The 17,589-nt window shown below is 53.1% G+C and overlaps 2 protein-coding genes across 2 annotated transcripts in view; one reads left to right on the top strand and one right to left on the bottom strand.

Moving 5' to 3' along the window:
- The window catches only part of ABHD6 (abhydrolase domain containing 6, acylglycerol lipase), a 23,994-nt gene extending 22,781 nt beyond the window's left edge, over positions 1 to 1,213 (bottom strand). The window contains exon 1 of the mRNA XM_067303722.1: positions 1,158 to 1,213. The gene's annotated coding sequence lies outside the window, so the exon portion shown is untranslated. The remainder of the gene's footprint in view (positions 1 to 1,157) is intronic.
- On the top strand, positions 1,181 to 7,005 carry LOC136993229 (deoxyribonuclease gamma-like). Its single transcript, XM_067303724.1, has 8 exons — positions 1,181 to 1,333; positions 2,637 to 2,725; positions 3,665 to 3,757; positions 3,997 to 4,109; positions 4,538 to 4,650; positions 5,177 to 5,334; positions 6,263 to 6,359; positions 6,709 to 7,005. Exons 1-8 carry the CDS (start codon positions 1,199 to 1,201, stop codon positions 6,841 to 6,843), a joined length of 933 nt encoding a protein of 310 aa, XP_067159825.1. The 5' UTR covers positions 1,181 to 1,198; the 3' UTR covers positions 6,844 to 7,005.
- Positions 7,006 to 17,589: the final 10,584 nt, after the last annotated feature.

Below are 17,589 nucleotides of genomic sequence, written 5' to 3' on the forward strand. Positions count from 1 at the left end.
CCTCATTTGACGCCAGGCCACCTTTCTGCGGAGAAAGAGCTTTTAGCTGATTTTATAGTGTTTGCTGCTTCCCTGCAGGGCCCGTCCTGCCCAAGGCTCGCGCGCCCAAGCTCTCGGGGAGGGAAAGCACGGGTCTGGACGGGACAGGCTCGCTCCCGTCCCTTGGGGCTCAGCGCCGGTTTGGTTATTTCTAGCTGAAGGACAGACTTGGCGGTCGAACAGCGAGGGTCGTGTTCCTCCCGCCGAAATGTCTGTGTTAACTATCGAGCGCCGGGGCAGCTCCACGGGCAGCATCTCCGCACGGCGCCTGCTAGGAGCAACCGCTCCAGCTCCGTCTCCCACCCCGGTGAATCCCCAGGGAACGCGTCCGCACGCACGGCACGCGGCAGGCGGCCTGGCGAGCCGCGCTCGCCTCCCCAGCCAGACGCGCGTCTCGCTCCCCGCAGCCCCGTCGCGGGTTTTGGGCTGCAGCGAGACTCGCTCGCCGCCCGCAGCCGCGTCTTGCGTCGGCTCCGCCTGGAGCAGTTTAACTAGTCCGGACGGTGCTCGGAGTCCCCCGCTCGCACCCCGCTGTGGCCAAGCCGTCCCGGCTGCAGCTGAGCCACAGGGCAACGGGCCTCCGCTCCGGGGAGCACGGAGGGGCCTTAGCCGCTGCTCGGAGCCTTCCGGAGGGCAAAGCTGGGAGCAGCGGGCGGAGGCGGATTAAACGAGCCGTCATTGCCACGCGAAACGCCGCCGCCTCCCCCTGCCAGCGGCGACTTGCCCGGGGCAGACGAGCCCCTTCCCGCCGCCGAGCCGCGGCCGCCCCCGCCAGCACGCGAGCGCACGCGCTTAGCTGCGGGCAGGCGGGTGAAGCCGTCCCCGGCGGCCGTCCGTCCGTCCTTCCGTCCGTCCCACGGCCAGGCGCGACCGCAGGCCCTGGGAAAGGCAGAAGCGAGCGACAGCGAGCGCTCCGGGTCGCTGAAGAGGTCGCCGCCTCCGTACGGCCTTCCCAGGCGCCGGCTCCCTCGCAGGGCGCTCAGCGAGGGAAGAGGAGGGAACCAGCAGTTCCTGCTGGGTTGTTCCTGACTGACGCAGCCGACTCCGCTCGCTCCGCGCTCCGAACCGGCGGCGGGCGGCGGCACGGCGCACAGACACACGCACGCGCACCTACTTACAGACACGCTCTCTGCAGCTCAGTCTGCCCGAGGCCCGAGAGATGCTGCTCGTCGTCGTCGTGCTTTCGCTCCTCTGCTTCAACACGTCGCTGAGCCTGAAAATCTGCTCCTTCAACGTGAAGTCTTTTGGAGAAGCAAAACTAGCCAGGCAAGAAGTCATCGACGTCGTCGTAAAGGTACGTCTGGAGGAGAGGGAAACGGAGCTTTTCAAGGACTTCTCATCTATGGAACCTTGCAGCTCATTTGTCTTTTCACAGGCGAATTTCAAGTTAAAGAACGACTAAACAGTGACAATTATTTTACACTGCTAATGCAAAAATCAGCCAGTCACTGAGTCGCATGTTTGCAGCTATTTTAGCCTGCGTGAGAATACAGCGGAAACAACATTTGCTGCTTCCTTTGGAAATTTAGTTAGGAAAGGATGAAAAGCTTTGTGCACAGTAAAAAACAGCTTTCGCTCTGAATCCACAGAGCTTTATCTCGTGATCCATTCTTTGCCTTGCTTATGTGCTAATTGCTCTGAAATATCCTTCTCTAATTCCATGTAGCCTCAGGATAGCACTGAGTATCACCTTAGGGTGTGATACACAGTTGAAAAGCCTAATTGCTAATTTATTTAACCAAAACTCACCAACAGGCTTCCTCTGAAGCATCTGAAAGACAACTTCATTTTTAAAGGGAAATGATCCTGTTTTGGACTTAAGGCTTGAAAGTCTCATCCAAGATGCCACCGTAACCGAACACTTGGTGTTAGCAGCATGACTCTGCCCACCAAATCCCAGCAGGAAAGGCGGCCACCACTTATTTTTGCTTTATTTCTTTCATTGCACCCAGCTGGAGAAGAGGGTTTGCTTGGTTTTTGTTATAAAGACATCAGCTCGGCACTTCTGGCTTTGGGGCCAACGGGTGCCTTTCTTCCACAAATGACACCCGCAGAGTCTGACGAGGGACAAAACCTGGGGCACAAAGAAGCCCCTGAGCATCCTGCGTGCAGAGCAGCCGTGGCGGCCGGCGGGCAGAGCCGGCTCGGCTCGGCTCGGCGCAGCTCGGCTCAAGCTCGGGAAGAAAGATAAAATCGTGACTGCGGGTCGAGGCAGGGAGGGAAGCAGAACCCAACCAGCTGCAGGAGGAAACGAGAGACTTGAACGGAGGCTGCAGCTGCCTCTTCCCCTGCAAACTTCCTTCTACCGGGCAGGCGCAGAAGTCTGCAGCCAAAACCCAAACCACACAGCTCCTGGGTTCCCTCTCCCACTTCCCACACCGCCTTGGCGGGCGGCTCGGAAAGGAGAAGGCCTCTGCCGGGGCACGGCCACCCCGGCGGCCGCCCCGCTCCCCGTGCAAGGCGAGCCAGCCCCGCCGCGTGCGGGCGATGCGCACTGCGCTCCTCCCTTCGCACAAATAGCCACCGCTTCCGAACGTCTTCCTGAGCCTCCAAAATATACTGAGCACAGACCTGCTCTCTGCTCTTTCCCGTTGCAGGTCATTTCTCGCTGTGACATCATGTTACTGATGGAAATAAAGGAAAACAGCAACAGAATATGCCCCCTTCTGATGGAGAGGCTTAACAGGTAAGGGGGATGCTTCGCACGCGCGGATTAATGCGAGCGGGGCTGCAAGGCGCGGGAACCCACGGGGGGAAACCGGAGCCTGGCCGGGTTGGGAACGATCTTCCTCGCTGCCCAGATCCCACCTCTGATAATGGTCTGCGCTAGCTATTTCTTCAGAAGGCAAAAAAAGTAAATCTTTCAGTAGGCAGATGTTGGGAGAGATGAAAAGAGGCAAGAGCCCACTCCCGTGATCTCTTCAGTCCCACTTACCAGCAGGACCCGGCCCTGGCACCCAAAGATCTGAGTTTGGGTCTATCCCAGCAATCAGGAGAGGACCAGACCCTCTGGCAGCTCTCAGCAGCTCAGGGCTAAGCCAGCTCCAGAGCAGTGTAGCAAAGACATTTTTTAAATCAGTATAAGTATGATTAATTATTTTTAAAATCAGTATAATTCATTATTAATTATTAATTATTTTTAAAATCAGTATCATTAAGGCAGATTTAATTTGTTAAAGATCAACACTCCAAGGAAAAGGGAAGGAAGCAAAAAGGCCTCACCCGGCTAACGCCAGAGTAAGAAGTGCAGTTTGCCTTTCTGCACAGTTAGAAATGGTTTTGCTCAACCAAAGATAATACTGGATTACCTGCCTGCGACTCGCTAGTCTAGAGAAAACAACAGCGTTTACCTGAGCAGAAGTGAGACCACCCGAAGAACAGACATCACGCCAGAGGCTGCGAAAGGCACAGGGGGTGCAGAATAAAAGAGAAAGCAATGAAGAATACACCCCGAACGCAGCTGATCCCTAGAGGGTTTTTGGTCTCTATAACCCACCCCTGAAACCCACCATCTACGGCTCCAAGGCTTGTGCACAGGCGCTCGTATAAGACCCATTAGAGGTTAACTCCTTCTCAGCCCTTTATAAACATCGAAAAAACCTAATAGACGCTGTTTTCTTCCCAGATGGTCAAAAGGGCCAGAAGAAGAATACAGCTACGTGGTCAGCGACAGGCTGGGAAGAAAGACCTACAAGGAGCAGTACGCCTTCATCTACAGGTAGGCGAGCGCGGCGGCGGCGCGGCACCGCGAGCACCGGCCACGGCCGTGCCCCGCGCCATGGGCCCCCTCGCCTGGCTCCTGCCCTGGCAAAGCTCCGCCACTTCAGCAGAGCCAGCGGCTTATCCGGCCTTTCTCGCCCCACAGCCTGGTCAAGGTGGCCTTCACCAAGAGCCGGCGAGGGGCCATTTGCCTGCGCGATGTTTGCTGGACTATTTACAGACTGACTTCTGTTGCAGGCAAAATGTGGTGTCGGTGAAACAAACCTACCAGTATCCCGATCTCCAGCCGGGGGACGAAGACGCCTTTTCCAGAGAGCCCTTCGTCGTCTGCTTCCTCTCCCCCAAAACCGGTGAGACGCTTTCAGAAACGAACCCTTCTTCCACGGGCAGCTCCCACCGAGCAGCGCAGCGCAGCACGCAGCCCCGCGCGGGAAGGCGAGCCGCCCCACGGCCACCGCCGCCTCCGCTTGCCGCTCCGTACCGCTGTGCCGACGTGCTCCGAGCTGCCGGCACGGCCGCAGCAGCAGCTGGCGCCGTGACTTCAGAGCGTGGCTCGCTTTGCGCTAAGGCAGCAGCACGTTCTCATTTCATCAGCAGCAGAGCAGCTAATGCGGAGAACGGGGCGATTGCACAGCCGACGTCCTTTGTGGCACTGCCAAAACGCAAGCTGTTTTCCCTTCGGAAAAAGAGTTGCTTCCAAGTCAGTCACGTTTTTTGGCTTTGTGATTCGTTACGTGTTTAACTGTTCTATTGTTTCCTGTTCTGCCTTGTTTTTAAGCTGTCAAAGAGTTTGCTATAATCCCTCAGCACACCACACCAGAAACAGCAGTGCGGGAGATCGATGAGCTCTACGATGTGTATTTAGATGTGAAGCAGCGCTGGACGACCGAGGTTAGTTCAGACCTTTCTGCTACCGCATCGGCTTTGACACTGATTCACCAGGGACAATGTTCAGAGCTTGGTGATCTTCAAACAGTTGACAGAAGCCCCACACTTCTAATATCTCTTTGACATATCGGCATTGAGTGCTCCAGCTTTTACTCGGTAAACTTGATGGCCTGATGAAACAGCCCGTTCCTTAAAATGGTCCCTTCCCTCGCTCTTCTCTTCCCCGCCTGGCTCCAAGTCGGGCTGCCTTGCTCTAGCTGTGCGACAGGAGGGGGTTGGAAAGGCAGGTATTAGAAGCCGTGTCAGCAGCGAATCAATACGTACATTATATCAGAGATACAGAACGTCTTCTAGGAAAAGTACCGCTTCCTTCCGCTCTTATGCTAACGTACTAGCATGTGCTGCCACCGTCAGCCCCTGCAAGCTGTTGACCTAAGCTCTCCCTTTTTGACTGCAATGGCTATTAGCAACATTTGTTGACCATAAAAGCCATTGCTGGTCTTATTCTGAAGAGCTATTCTCCTCCCAGAACTTCATCTTCATGGGCGACTTCAACGCTGGCTGCAGCTACGTCCCAAAAAAGCAGTGGCAGAACATCCGACTGAGGACTCACCCTGAATTTGTCTGGCTCATCGGCGACAAAAACGACACAACGGTTAAGAGAAGCACGAGCTGCCCATACGACAGGTAAGCAGAGCAGTAAACCCTTCCCTGTTTGTACCTCCCTTAGAAGAAAATATATGGAAATGCATCCATGCCTGTCACATAAAGCAATCTGCACGTGAGGCTTTCAGGGATTCAAGAGAGCCCAGGGGAACGGAGATCCAAACACTTCTAGGCAGGAGCACAAAGCATTTTGCAGGTTTGCTGGCAAGCGGTTTTGCAGAAATGGCCAGAATTCACACCAGAACTCACCTTTGCTGCGCCTTCGATGCAGGTGAATAACGAGCAATTCCAGAGCACTTCGCATCCGCCAAGAGCTCTGCAAGCGCCCAGCGAAAGGCCCCTCTGCAGATGCCTGCGCCGCTCTGGCCTGCTCTGCACCATGACTTCCGCATTCCTGATTTGGATCGACGAATGCGGAACCGGGGCCTGCGGGGAAGCTCCCAGGGCACGGGACAAGTCCTGCTGCTACGAGCAGTTTCCTCAGCCTGCACAAGGAATAGCTTAGCTTAGTCCATCCCAAAGTGGGCCTCTTTCGGAAGGAGCTTCTGGAGCAAAGCGGGCCTTCAGGCGGATGCCAGCCTCGGCGTCCTGCCAGTTTTGCATCCCAACTGCTGCCTTGCACCTTGCGGCGCCGTGGCAGCGGGTTCAGCTGCCAGTCGCTTCCTGCCGGCTCCCCAGGCCGGCAGGGTGCAGCTCCGCGCAGGCAGCCCCGGCTCGGGACAAGCCGCACGCAGCAGCGACGGCGCGGCGACTCCTGGGGAGCGTCTGCGCCGCAGGGGCTGAACGCGCCGCCCATCGCTCGCCGGCTCCCGCAGCAGCGTACCGGCGGGCTGCGCCCCACGTCTCGGGCACGGCGGTGGGCGACGCGGGGCGTTGAGCCAGGCGGGGGCCGGGGGGCCGCGGCGTCGGGCGCCCCGCGGCGACGTCCCGTTTTCCCTCGTTCCTCCAGAATCGTGGTCAGCGGGGAAGCGCTCGTCGGGGCCGTGGCGCCGCGCTCGGCGAACGTCTTTGATTTCCAGGAGGCTTTTCGGCTCACCGAGGAGCAGGTACGGTGCAGCCCCGGGCGCCGCGCGGGCGGCCTGGGGGACGGCAGCGCGGGGCGAGGGCTGGCGCGGAAACCCCCCGCTCCCAAGCAAGCCCGGCAGCACGCAGCAGAGCAGCGCGTGTTTGAGCACGGTCTTATCCGTTGCCCATCCTGTCCTCCGGAGGCGGCACGAAGCTCGCCCGCCCGCCCGCCCGCCTCCCCGCTGCGAGCGGCACCGACCCGAGGGCAGAGTCTGGAAAACTCGCTGCATGGGAAACGCCCGGTGCCGCTGCCCAAGGGGCGCGTGCGCCTCCGGCCGCGGGCACGGCGTGCGCGGCCGGCCCCGAGCGCCTCCCTGCTTTGCCTCGCAGGCGCTGGGCGTCAGCGACCACTTCCCCATCGAGTTCGAGCTGAAACCCGCCGGCGGCTCCTTCGCCCGGCAGAAGCCGCAGTTTCCAAAGAGGAAGAGAACGAGGAAGAACCACCGCCGCTCGAGAGCATCCTAAACCCTCGCGCGCGGCAAAAGCACAAGAAAGCCCACGCAGCTCTCTAAAAGATTGGCGTGGCTGCACCCACGGCAAGTGCGATATTTCAGGCAAAAATCAAGTATTCTCGTAAACTTTAAGTAGTTGAGGTAAGAAGGTGAATTAAACCTTCGGATTATTTTACTCCCTGTAAGCACAGCAAAACCAACCGGCTAGAAGCAGTGTGCTAGACTTATCAGACTGATCACCAATGCAAAAAAAGATACCGGAAGACCAAAACGCTTCGGCACGCTTTGCCGGTAGCACGGGGGAGGGCGGAGGGGGGCAGAGGCCGCCGCACGCTCACGCCAGCTCGGGATTTCTGCTTTTGCTCCTTAACGCCGTGCGGATTACAAGGCCCTTTCTGCACCACGGGCGCCTCCAAGGCTCGTGCGCCCCCGTGAGCGAGGCGACACGCGCCCGCGGGGACGGCCCGGGCTGGGAAGGCCGAGCGCGCCCGCAGCACGGAGCGCGGGAAGGCGACGGACGGGACGGTGCCTGTCCTGCGCGCAGGCAGCCGCCGGGCAGGCGCTGCAAAGCCCTGCCTGTCCTCGCGCCCCGGCCCCCGCCGGCGATAGCCGTCCCGCGAGCCGCGGCCGAAAAGTCCTGCAAACCTCGGGCGCAAGCGCTGCCGGCAGACACCAAGGTCACAATTTCCATTAAAATCTGCTTTCAGCAGCCTGACGTGGAAGCAAGTCGCATTCCCCCCCCTCCCCGCCCCCCAAATACTTCATGGCAGCCAAAAGTTCTCCAAGAAACCAGACTTTAATAACACAACAGATTATTTAACCTAATGCTCCAGTGATCTGGTTTTTCAGATCAGCCCGCACACTTTCTTTAGTGCAAATCCCGTCAGATCAAAGACATCTGAAAACTAGCAATAATCCAACAGTTAATCAAGGCAAATAGCCATCTTCCTTAGTCAACACCCCACATTTTGCCTGCGGACGCAGAAGGGAAGGCTAGCAACAAAATACTCTCTTAAGGGCAGAAAACATCTTGGCTTTCGTGCAAACTCACTCTCGGGGGAGAAGATTTGAAGAAAAAAGCTCAATCTGCAGCAGATTATGCCACTGGGAGGGAGGGAGGGAGGGAGGGAGGAGGTGGGGGGAAACAACACAACTCCCAGCGTTCGGCAGGAATTAATCTGAAAATGATATAGCATTTCATAAGCTCCCTGGATTATACGTCAGCCAAGGCAAAAGGAAAGCCTGATTTACATCAAATATTTACACCGGGATTTTTACAGAAACGCCACTGCCTGGCCAACAGCAGCAAAGTTTCGCGCACAGGCTGGAGTCGAGCAAAGTCCCAGGCCTCACCTCCTGGCCCACATCACCTGCCCTTTCCAGCTTTCTCAGAGAAGTGACACACACGAGATTAAATCTCACCCCAGGAAAGAACAGTGCGTATATTCAATCATGAGAATTATGCGAATATCACCAAGTTTCACTGGAAAAGTTATATCCCTATTTGCGGCATTGGATATAACCCTCTGCCTAGCACTTGCAAACGGGAGCCACAGCCAGTTACTAATCAGCGCAGCGGCTCCGGCCGCCGGCACGGTGTTAGCAGGGACCCGGCTGCAGACGCAGTTACCCAGAGGATGAGAGCTGAAACCGCAGAGAAACGTCTCAATTCAGAACGATGCTCCGGCACTGAGAGCCGGGATGCGCGTTTGGGGGACCCCGAACGGACGGACGGCGTCTGCCCTCGATCCACAGCGGTCGGAGGGGCTGGGGGGCTGCCGAAGCTTGCACAGTTAGTCGGGTAGGTCTGCGTAGGCTGTCCTGCGCTTAGTCTATAAAGTCATTAGCCAATATTGTAAATATATCCTAGAACGTTTAATATTTTATGTTTTCTATAGATTTTCCCCGCCGGGGGCTCATTACCTAGCTCTTCCAATTGCAAAGTGGCTTTTAAGGCGTCCACGCCGCAGCATCCCCCACGCTGCCTGCAGCCAGAACCCAGCTGCTCTTTAGATGAACGAGGTTTCTTGAGCTTCATTTGGGATCACACCGGAGTTTTACACGAGGAACCAGAAATGGCCTCGAGGGACTTAGTCGCACGCAAGCCAGGCCTGAGATCACGGCCAGGAGAGAAACGACGAGGCCTTTGCAAGGCGAAAACTCCTCGTTTCTGCCACAATATTCCCAGCTGAGGGGGAACAAATTGCAGACGGGTTCTGCCAAGAAGAACGCAGAGACGCCCAGCTGCGTCCCCCCCCTGCGGCCGCGGCTTTCCCCGGGCTGGGCTGCGCGGGACGTCCCTGGCACCGCGGACGGAGCCCAGGATCGGCGGGAGAAAACCCACCAGACGGGAGGGGGGGGGTTGTCGGGAAAGGCTCCCCGGCGGCGCCGGCCCACGGCGGCTTTGAGGGGCAAAAGGAAAGCGCGGGGCATCCCGTCCTGGCGGGCTCCTGCCCCAGCTCCTCGCCTGCTCCCCGGCGTCCCCGCCACTGCGGCCGCCCCCCAAACCCCCCGGGAAACGCAGCCGCAGCCGGACTGCCGCTTCTCCGCCGTCCCCACGGCTGCAAGCAGCTGGCGGGTCTGTCCGTCCGCACCCGGCACTCCTCTGACCCCGGCTGATCTCCTCCCGCCCGTCTTCCCAGGGCTCGCCCGTGCCCCCAAACCCCGCGGGCAGGAGGCCGGACCCGCGCCGGCTCCCGGCGAGCGCAGCCCTGCGGCCCGGCACGGCTCCGCGCCCGCCGTTTCTGCGGGCGGCAGCCACCAGAACGTAGGGAATCTGCCATGAAACCAGGCAGAGACCCGCGCGGCTCGGTCATCCGGGCTCCGGGCAGCTCCCAAACACAAACTGCAGCACGATCGGAAATGCAGCCTTGGGGGAGCGTCAGAAATGATACAGACACACACACACACACACACACACACGGGCACGTGCTGCTCAGTGGTGTTTGAGCTGAGCCCTGTAGGCAGCCTGCATACAGATGTGCAGCCCGTGTGCAGATGTGCAGCCCCGGAGCCCCTCGCAGATGCGGCCGCGGCGCCATTTCAGCAGCCCTTCAGCGCCACGGAGGAACGGCGAAGCGCGAGCTCAGCACCTCCGGCCGCGCCGCTTGCTGCCTCCCCGGCCGCGAGGCTGCAAGACGGCAGCGTTTCCTCGGTTTCCGATTGCCGCGCAAACCCTTTCCCAATCGGGTTTTCAGCATTTCAAGCATGTGCAATTACTGACCTCCGCGAGTACTCGCAGGAATGAGATTGCTTGTGGAACGCACCTAAAAGCTTGCTGAATTAGGGCTTTCATACTCCCATTGCTCAGAAGCAATAATCCGCTTTCGCCGAGGTCTCCCCGCACAAGGCGAGCACTGCGCCGGCTCGGGAGCGGGCTTGCGCTACGCCGCTAGCATTCGGTGCTCCCTGCTGAGGCTTCATCCTCTGCTGAGCAAGCGAAGGAAATACAGAAACAGCAAAGGGTGCAGCCAGGAATCACTGTTTTCCTGCATTTACTCAAACAGGAAAACTACTTGAACGTTCACAGGTTTTCCTCCACCACCTCCCTCCCCCCGAGAAGCATCTTCACGCCCCCTCCGCAAACCTGCGCGCCCAGGAGAAGGCGGCTGCTCCCGGCCGGCCGGGCTCTCCACCCAGCGCCCCCCGAACGCGGGCGTGCAAGAACTATTATCAGGGCACCCTCTGGCGCCACTGCTATCGATCCCAACAGCCGTGCTTGGCGCCCAGGGGTTTTTAGAGCACGGCCTGCGGAGCCGGCCCGCGGCAAGGGGACGCGACTGCGCCTCGTGCAGGAGCCTGACCGTCCCCTTGCAGAGCCACCCCGCCATATAGGCCTTTACATCCACCTGTAGCACCGACCGTCCGGACCCCGAGACGTCCCTGCTCTCGCCCGGGCTGCAAGGCAGCTTTGCAATTCAGAGGCAGCACGTTTTGGGCTCCGGCCCTCTTTATTCGCCGCGTGCAGTTATTGAACCAGGAAATACGCTGCGCCGACCCCTCCGCTCGCAGGAAGCGGCGCCCAGCAATCGGCACGGGCAGGCGCAGCCACGGCGGCGCGCGTCCCCGCGGACTGAGGACAGACGCGCTCGGGGCGCCCTTGCAGCCGTACTGCTGCGCCGGGGTCGCGCTGCAAAGCGCCCGTCCCGCTCTGCCGTCCCGGTGCCGCCGCCGCCGCCGCCGCCGCCGCCGCCGCCGCCCCCAGCGCAAAACTGCCGGCGACCCCTCTGCGCGCTCCGGCTTTCCAGCCGCCGTTAAAATCCAGCTTCACAGACTTCAGGCGGCATTTTGAATATAGCGCTTCAGTGACTCAGCTGTCGCTGCTCGCCCCCTGTTTGCTGCTAGTCAGCAGACAGATTTATAGGGGACAATTTACGTACTGGCCCAGGAACCCGAAACCCGTCCTGAAACGCTCGATAAATGCCGGTATTTGAAACGTCACCCCTTTTCTACGCACGTGAGCCGGGAAAGTGGCTTGGCCTCTGCCATTTCAGTGAAGCCAGAGGCAAAAAACCCCTTCAGCAGGACATCACTGTCCACACGAGAAATATCCTCCTAACCCCCGGGAGCCTTGTTTCATGTAAATTCATCTTGATCACAGTAAAAGATGACTTTTTACCCATTACCTTTGTGAAACCTCAGCACGTAAAAGCAATTTTGAGTAGTGGGAAGCACTCTGCGACGCATTCTTGCACTGTGGCTTTCCTGAGCTGGAATTCAACTTCCATTTGCTGCCCACATCCACCAGCATCTCTGCACTATTATTTCACTTGCGCTTCTGGTCACAACCCCTTTGGTGAAAACCTAAATCAAAGGACAGTGCATTCCAGCTGATCCTTCTCCCAGCCTCACCTCTCCGTCACGAGTGCTTCACAGGAGGGATAGCGGAGGTGACACTTGTGCATCGTCTTTGCAATAGGGACACAGTCACTGAGAAAAAGATTTTGCCTTTTGCTCCATTTCGGAGCTTTTTGTGTCTCCAGACCAGCATCAAGGGAGCAAAAGACTCCCTCCGCTCTGTATTATCTTACACGGGTTTTCATAAACTATATTACCGAGGGCTTTATTGCATCTTCCACGTATTTAGAGATGCTTTCAGGACTTTAAAAAAGATTTCTCTTGTGATAAAATGTTTAAAAAAGCAAAACATAGAAACATCTCTCCAGCAACGATGAAACGCATAAAAGAAACCCAGAAAGATCATGCTGTAAAAATGCAAGAATAGGAAACAATACAAATTAAATTTCAGAAAAGCCTACAGTAGTAGCATCGTGTATGTGCCCCTTTCACTAACGCCTAATTATTCAGACAGTATTTCCAAAACCCCAAATCCAACCGAAAAATTTAATGCAACATTTATGCAGTAAAAGGCTGCCAAATCTGCCCACACATATCCCCGTGATTCCTTAGGCTTTCGCCGGAGAGCATGTATTAAAACCAGTGAAAGAAACTTGGTAGTTTCCTCTCCTGGAAGAAAGAAAGGCAAACAATTTCTGCTTTTCGCGAGCAAGAACAAGTTGCCGAAATGTAAGCAGAGCAAACTATGCAGTTATCATAAGAAGTAAAAGTGGAAAAGGAGAAATATTTTTAAGTTGCCAATATTTAAAGTTAATCACCATTTGGTCTTAGCTAGCTTTATTACAATTACTGCTTTACCTCCTGCTAATTTTCCTGCCAGCTGCAAAGTATAATTGACTGAAGCTACTGGTTGTTTGAGAGCTGTTGCAAGAAGTATATCGTAATGTAAAGGACAGTGCAAACATACATTAAAAAGAGCTCTTTTTAGCGTGCAGCTCTGAACGCAGGAATTTCTCCATGATCTAACATGATTAACCTAATGCCCTCAAACTCCATGCAGAACTTGAGCTCTAAGATGCATGTTTTAATTAGACTTTTTGAAAGGGCATTTCTTGCTAAGCGAATACTGACATCCTGATCTTCTAAAGATGAGTGCGGTGGTTTTCCTGCCAGAAAGCACTTCAAATAAAGTACACCAAAATGTGCTGCTGTTGTCAAAATCTTTGCATACGCTTCCAAACATTTTTACCACGAGACTTTTGCGACAAACACTTTATAACTTGGAATAAATAGCTCTAATAAAGACATACTTAAGCCAATGCATGTTTGAAACAACTAAAATATTAGGACTAACATTGCATAACATAGATTACTGTGACACAAACCTCTCTTAGAAGGTCATATTATATAAATCATGCTAATTTAAATGGAAGAGGTATCCACGAACCGAGCAACAGAACTTGGCTTGTGAAACCAGTGCACACTCCATTTAGCATGTAAATATAGTAGAGTGCGTCCTACTAATATTCAGCATATGTTTTGAGTGCCTCGTTACCATTTACGTACGGCCCGGAAAACCAGGTTTGAGCGCCGTGTTAGGCCACTGCCTGTGAGCACCACAATCTCTGCGACTTGCACCGACAACTGCTTCTGAACTCACCTGGGTGCGCCGAGGGATGGACCTCATGCAGCTCTGCACGAAAGCATCAAGGCGACTCCTAGCTATCCGTGGAAAAGCTTGCTTGTCCATCAAGGGGAATTTTGTAAAGTTACTTTACCTGGGGATGGTAAGGTACCTAAATTCCCCAGGAAGTGGGTAGCCTTCAACCCAAGCTGGATTCACATCCTAAGCCAGCAGGTTCTGCACCTCAGTCCAGGCAAAGGGAATTGGCCCCTGCAGCTCAAATACAGGAAAAAGATGATAAAGCATATGTGTCGTCAAAGGGAAGAAATCTGCGCTGAAAAGCACCTAAAGAAGTTAATTCTTCTGTGGAAGTCTGTCCTTGGACAAAAGTCATTCAGAGGGTTACAACAGTTGTAACCGTGGAACCCTACTGTGGGAGATCTCAATTAGTGTAACAACAGGAGTGTGCTTGCATTTTAATTAAGTTTTTTTAATTCTGCAAGTTCTGTACTATATTTAAGGAGTTTATTAAGTCAAATTAGAGTTGCACTGTTTTTAGTTCATATTTTTACAAGGCAGGTATGGGTGAAGAGCAGTTAAGCAGCACACACACACAGTGCAGGTGCACAATTTTTAATATAACACAAGTGAAAAACAATTAAAACTTTAATGCTCTATAGCTAAGCCAAGCAATAGCTGCTCATTTTGGGGTACCATAGCTAACGTGGGTTCAGTTAGGGTTGTGACCTCTCATTTAACTTTAAGCCTTTCACTCAGCACTTTTAGTCACTTTAGAAATCCTGGGGGAGATCGTTTCTATCTTCTGTCCTTTTAGGGATGCTGTTCTCTGTGAAATGCAGTGCTTCAGCTGACTGCTAGAGGACCAAATTCTAATTATTAACAAAGGTTGTAGCCTCTGGATAGGCATCTAGTCAAAACTGCGCAACACTAAAGCCTCTCGCCTTGGAAAGCAAAGGCGTCTTTTAGCGGCTGCAGTCACACAAACGGGGCAGACGTGACGGGACAAATGAACAGGCCTTTACACAGGACAGTCGACCGAATGAAGCGTTGCAGTATATTCGATTTCAGACAGCCTCAGTTTCATTTGACTGCTTTGGGGAAGGGAAAAGGGGTGAAAGAGTGGAGGAAAGGAGGCAGAAGTGGAGAGGGGGAGGTGGACCTAGACCAAGTGGAGTATTCAGGTAGGAAGGCTCCTAAAAAGATACAGAAGGCTGAAATAATTCTCGCCCAAGAGCCAGAGTGGCTGCAGAACTGGTTTTCGCCACATGCACTAACTGCAAACCTTCCGTTTTAGATGCCATTTCCCTAGTATGTCTCTTGCTTATGCAGGCAGAGGAATATTATTCCTGAACCACACATATGGTGACCTGTAGGGAAGAAGTGCACTGGTACGAGCACTGCTTTTAAGCTAGACTCCACACAGAAAAATAACCTTGCTGGGGTACAGCTTCGCACTGTAAATCACTTATAATGATCTCAGATATTTAACAAAATAAAATCTATATAGTCTTTAAAACAAAATACTGTTTTTTTTAACAGATTTGCATATTAGACTTGCATAAATATCCTCTGCAATGACTTCCTTTTAATTGTATTCTTCACACTAACTCTAGCTCTACAGCTGATATTATAATGAAATGTAAATGATGTCTTTTTAATAAGCTGTAAGAAAAAAGCATTTTATGATGTAGTACTGTAAATTTCAGCAGAATTCCGCTGCATTACTAACCTGAAAGTACAACAATTTTGTCTTGAATAGTAGCAGTAAACAAAAAGATCACCCTAGAAACTGGCTGCTCACTTTTCCACCAACAGATGCATAAAGATGGATTCTCTACATTTAGAAGAGCGTATTTACTGGGTTTACAAATGAAGTGAAACAAAACTTGAGACTGGGGGTTATCTTTTATTTTCTGTTCCATCCAAGGGAAAATGCAAAACTTAGCCGTTGCTTGAAGAAAGAATATCATTGTTTCTGAGTTGTTTTTCTCTTTCTGCAGATGCTTTTGAGTCTTAAGAAATGTTTAGCTTCTGCATGAGAATGAATATAAGCATTTTCAAGCTTTTCATAAAAACTTAGGGCAGATTTCTTTCAGAAGACATGGCAACCCTGTGGTAGGGCCGTGCAACAAGGATACAGCAGATTAAGTTTCATGTTTCTGCTCCCCCAGACCAGAGAAACCCCCAGCTACTTGTATGCAAGGGAAGTGCACTGATTGATAGACCACTGCAAGTCCTGAGGAGGAGGAGGTCTCAGTCACTGCTGTTGGTGCTGATTCTTCACTTTCTATAAATGATTAAAGTGGTTCTTGGAGATGAGTCCTAGATCTTGGTCTCCCATTTTCAAGGCATATGTCATACCATTAAACTGTAATCAGACACCAGCTTCCTCATGTTCCTTTTCTTTTTGTAATCCAATGAATAATTAATTGTACAAAACAAAACAGCTCTAGGAGTGATGATTTAGCAAACACTACACTGGTGTCTTGTCTAGTCCCTAGTATCCTTGGTTTAAATCAGGGACTTGAATTCAAGTTTAAAACTCAAGCTAAAGGGCATCCATTATACCCCAAAAGGACTACCAAATTAGTATGGATTATACACAGAAGAGACTCTAAGGTGCTCTTCAACTGTTGTTATTTCTTTAAACCTTACGAATTTTATTTCGGAAATGTGTTCCTTCTTAAAATGTAAGTGTACTAATGAATCCAAATTTATGAATGGGGAAATCTGAGCCACAACGTGACTGTTAAATAATGTGACTCTTAAGTGAAAGCAAGATCAGGTTTATAACCACTATCACTTCCACCAGAGGAATCTCCACCAGTTAATAGCCCCATGTGATGACATGGCTTTAATTTCCTTGTCTGCTGCCTCCTGCCTGCGACGTCACTGCCCCTGCTTGTGACGTCACCGCTCCCCGCTTGTGACGTCACTGCCCCTGCCCGGGCGGGGCGGGGCGGCGCCTCCCCCCCATGGCCGCAGCGCCCACAGCTGGCGCGCGGCTGCCGGGGGACGCAGCTCCCCCGCGCCCCCCGCTGCCTCCTCCTGCCCGCCCCGCCGCCCCTGCCCGCTCTCTCGCGCCCCGCACGGCGCTGACGCGCTTAGATCAGCCCGGCTGCCTCGCGCGGCCTCACCCAGGAGCACAGCGGCACAAGCTGGAGGTAACTTTAAACCCTTCTGCTGCGCTTTAGGCTCCCGCCCTCGGCCACGTGGCTCCTTTCACCTCCTTCTGCTTTATCTTCGATCTGATCAGCGTGAATACTAATATTTTTTAGGTGAGTGGCCACGCAAAACTAGTGACGGAAAATGGAGGTGATACGACTGTACGAGTGGTACAGACCGCAGCACAGCGAATGGGGCTGCGGGTGGCACTGCACATTTAAGCGGCACCTTGGTCTTAGATTGGTTTAAGCTGCTCAGGAAATAGTAGCTAAACAGATCTTCCTGGATTACATCTGTAAGAGACATAGGCACGGCAGCAAAACTTGTAAGCGTGGGAACTGCAGGCTTAAAACTGCAGGAAGACCCTGCAGAGCTCAGATTTATTCTTTCTATATCACAGCAGGGAAAGCAAAATAGGTTCAGCTGTCACCCAAGATCAGGGACTTGTAGGAGAAAGATCAGCTGAGTTAACGTATGCTCGCTATGAGATACGAGATGTGAGAAGGAAGAGGATAAAAGGGACAGTTGCTTCTGATTTAAAACACTTTGGGGGAAATTTACGCTGAAGAACTGTCCTTAACAATATGCTCTTTCTTTAAGGCAACAGTGTATCATTTCTCAGAATAAAAGAAACGGGATTGGAGTCAATAAATGGCAACGCTTTGGTCAAAGCTGCAAAGATATAAACCAAAGGGATTAGCAAAATACTGGTTTTATTCTCTTCGATTCTTCTTTTGACTTGATAAAAGAACTACAAAAAAAAAAAAGAATAACTGAATTTACACAGATACTTCATAAACGGCTTATTTCACAGCTGGTGAAATAAACACCACCAATTCCATACATTTCGCAAAGGACACCACTCTATCACGCAACTCGTAAAAACAATGATCATGAGAAAAAGCAGATTCAAATGATGCTGCAGTATGAAAGGCAGCTTGTACGTCAGCAGTCATCACAGTTGTTACCATGACACAAAAACTATAAAAGTAGTTTTCCTTGCTTTTCAAAGAGGTTGGCACAAAACTAGGGAAAGTTTGTAGCAACTCCCATCATATGACAGACAAAATAAAACCCACCAAGAAATACCTGTCAAGACACCAGCCGAAAAACCTTTCTACTTGTCAGTGTTCCTATATGGAAAGAAAAAAG

This window comes from Apteryx mantelli, chromosome 12 (assembly GCF_036417845.1).
Source record: "Apteryx mantelli isolate bAptMan1 chromosome 12, bAptMan1.hap1, whole genome shotgun sequence".
NCBI classification, from domain to species: Eukaryota; Metazoa; Chordata; class Aves; order Apterygiformes; family Apterygidae; genus Apteryx; species Apteryx mantelli.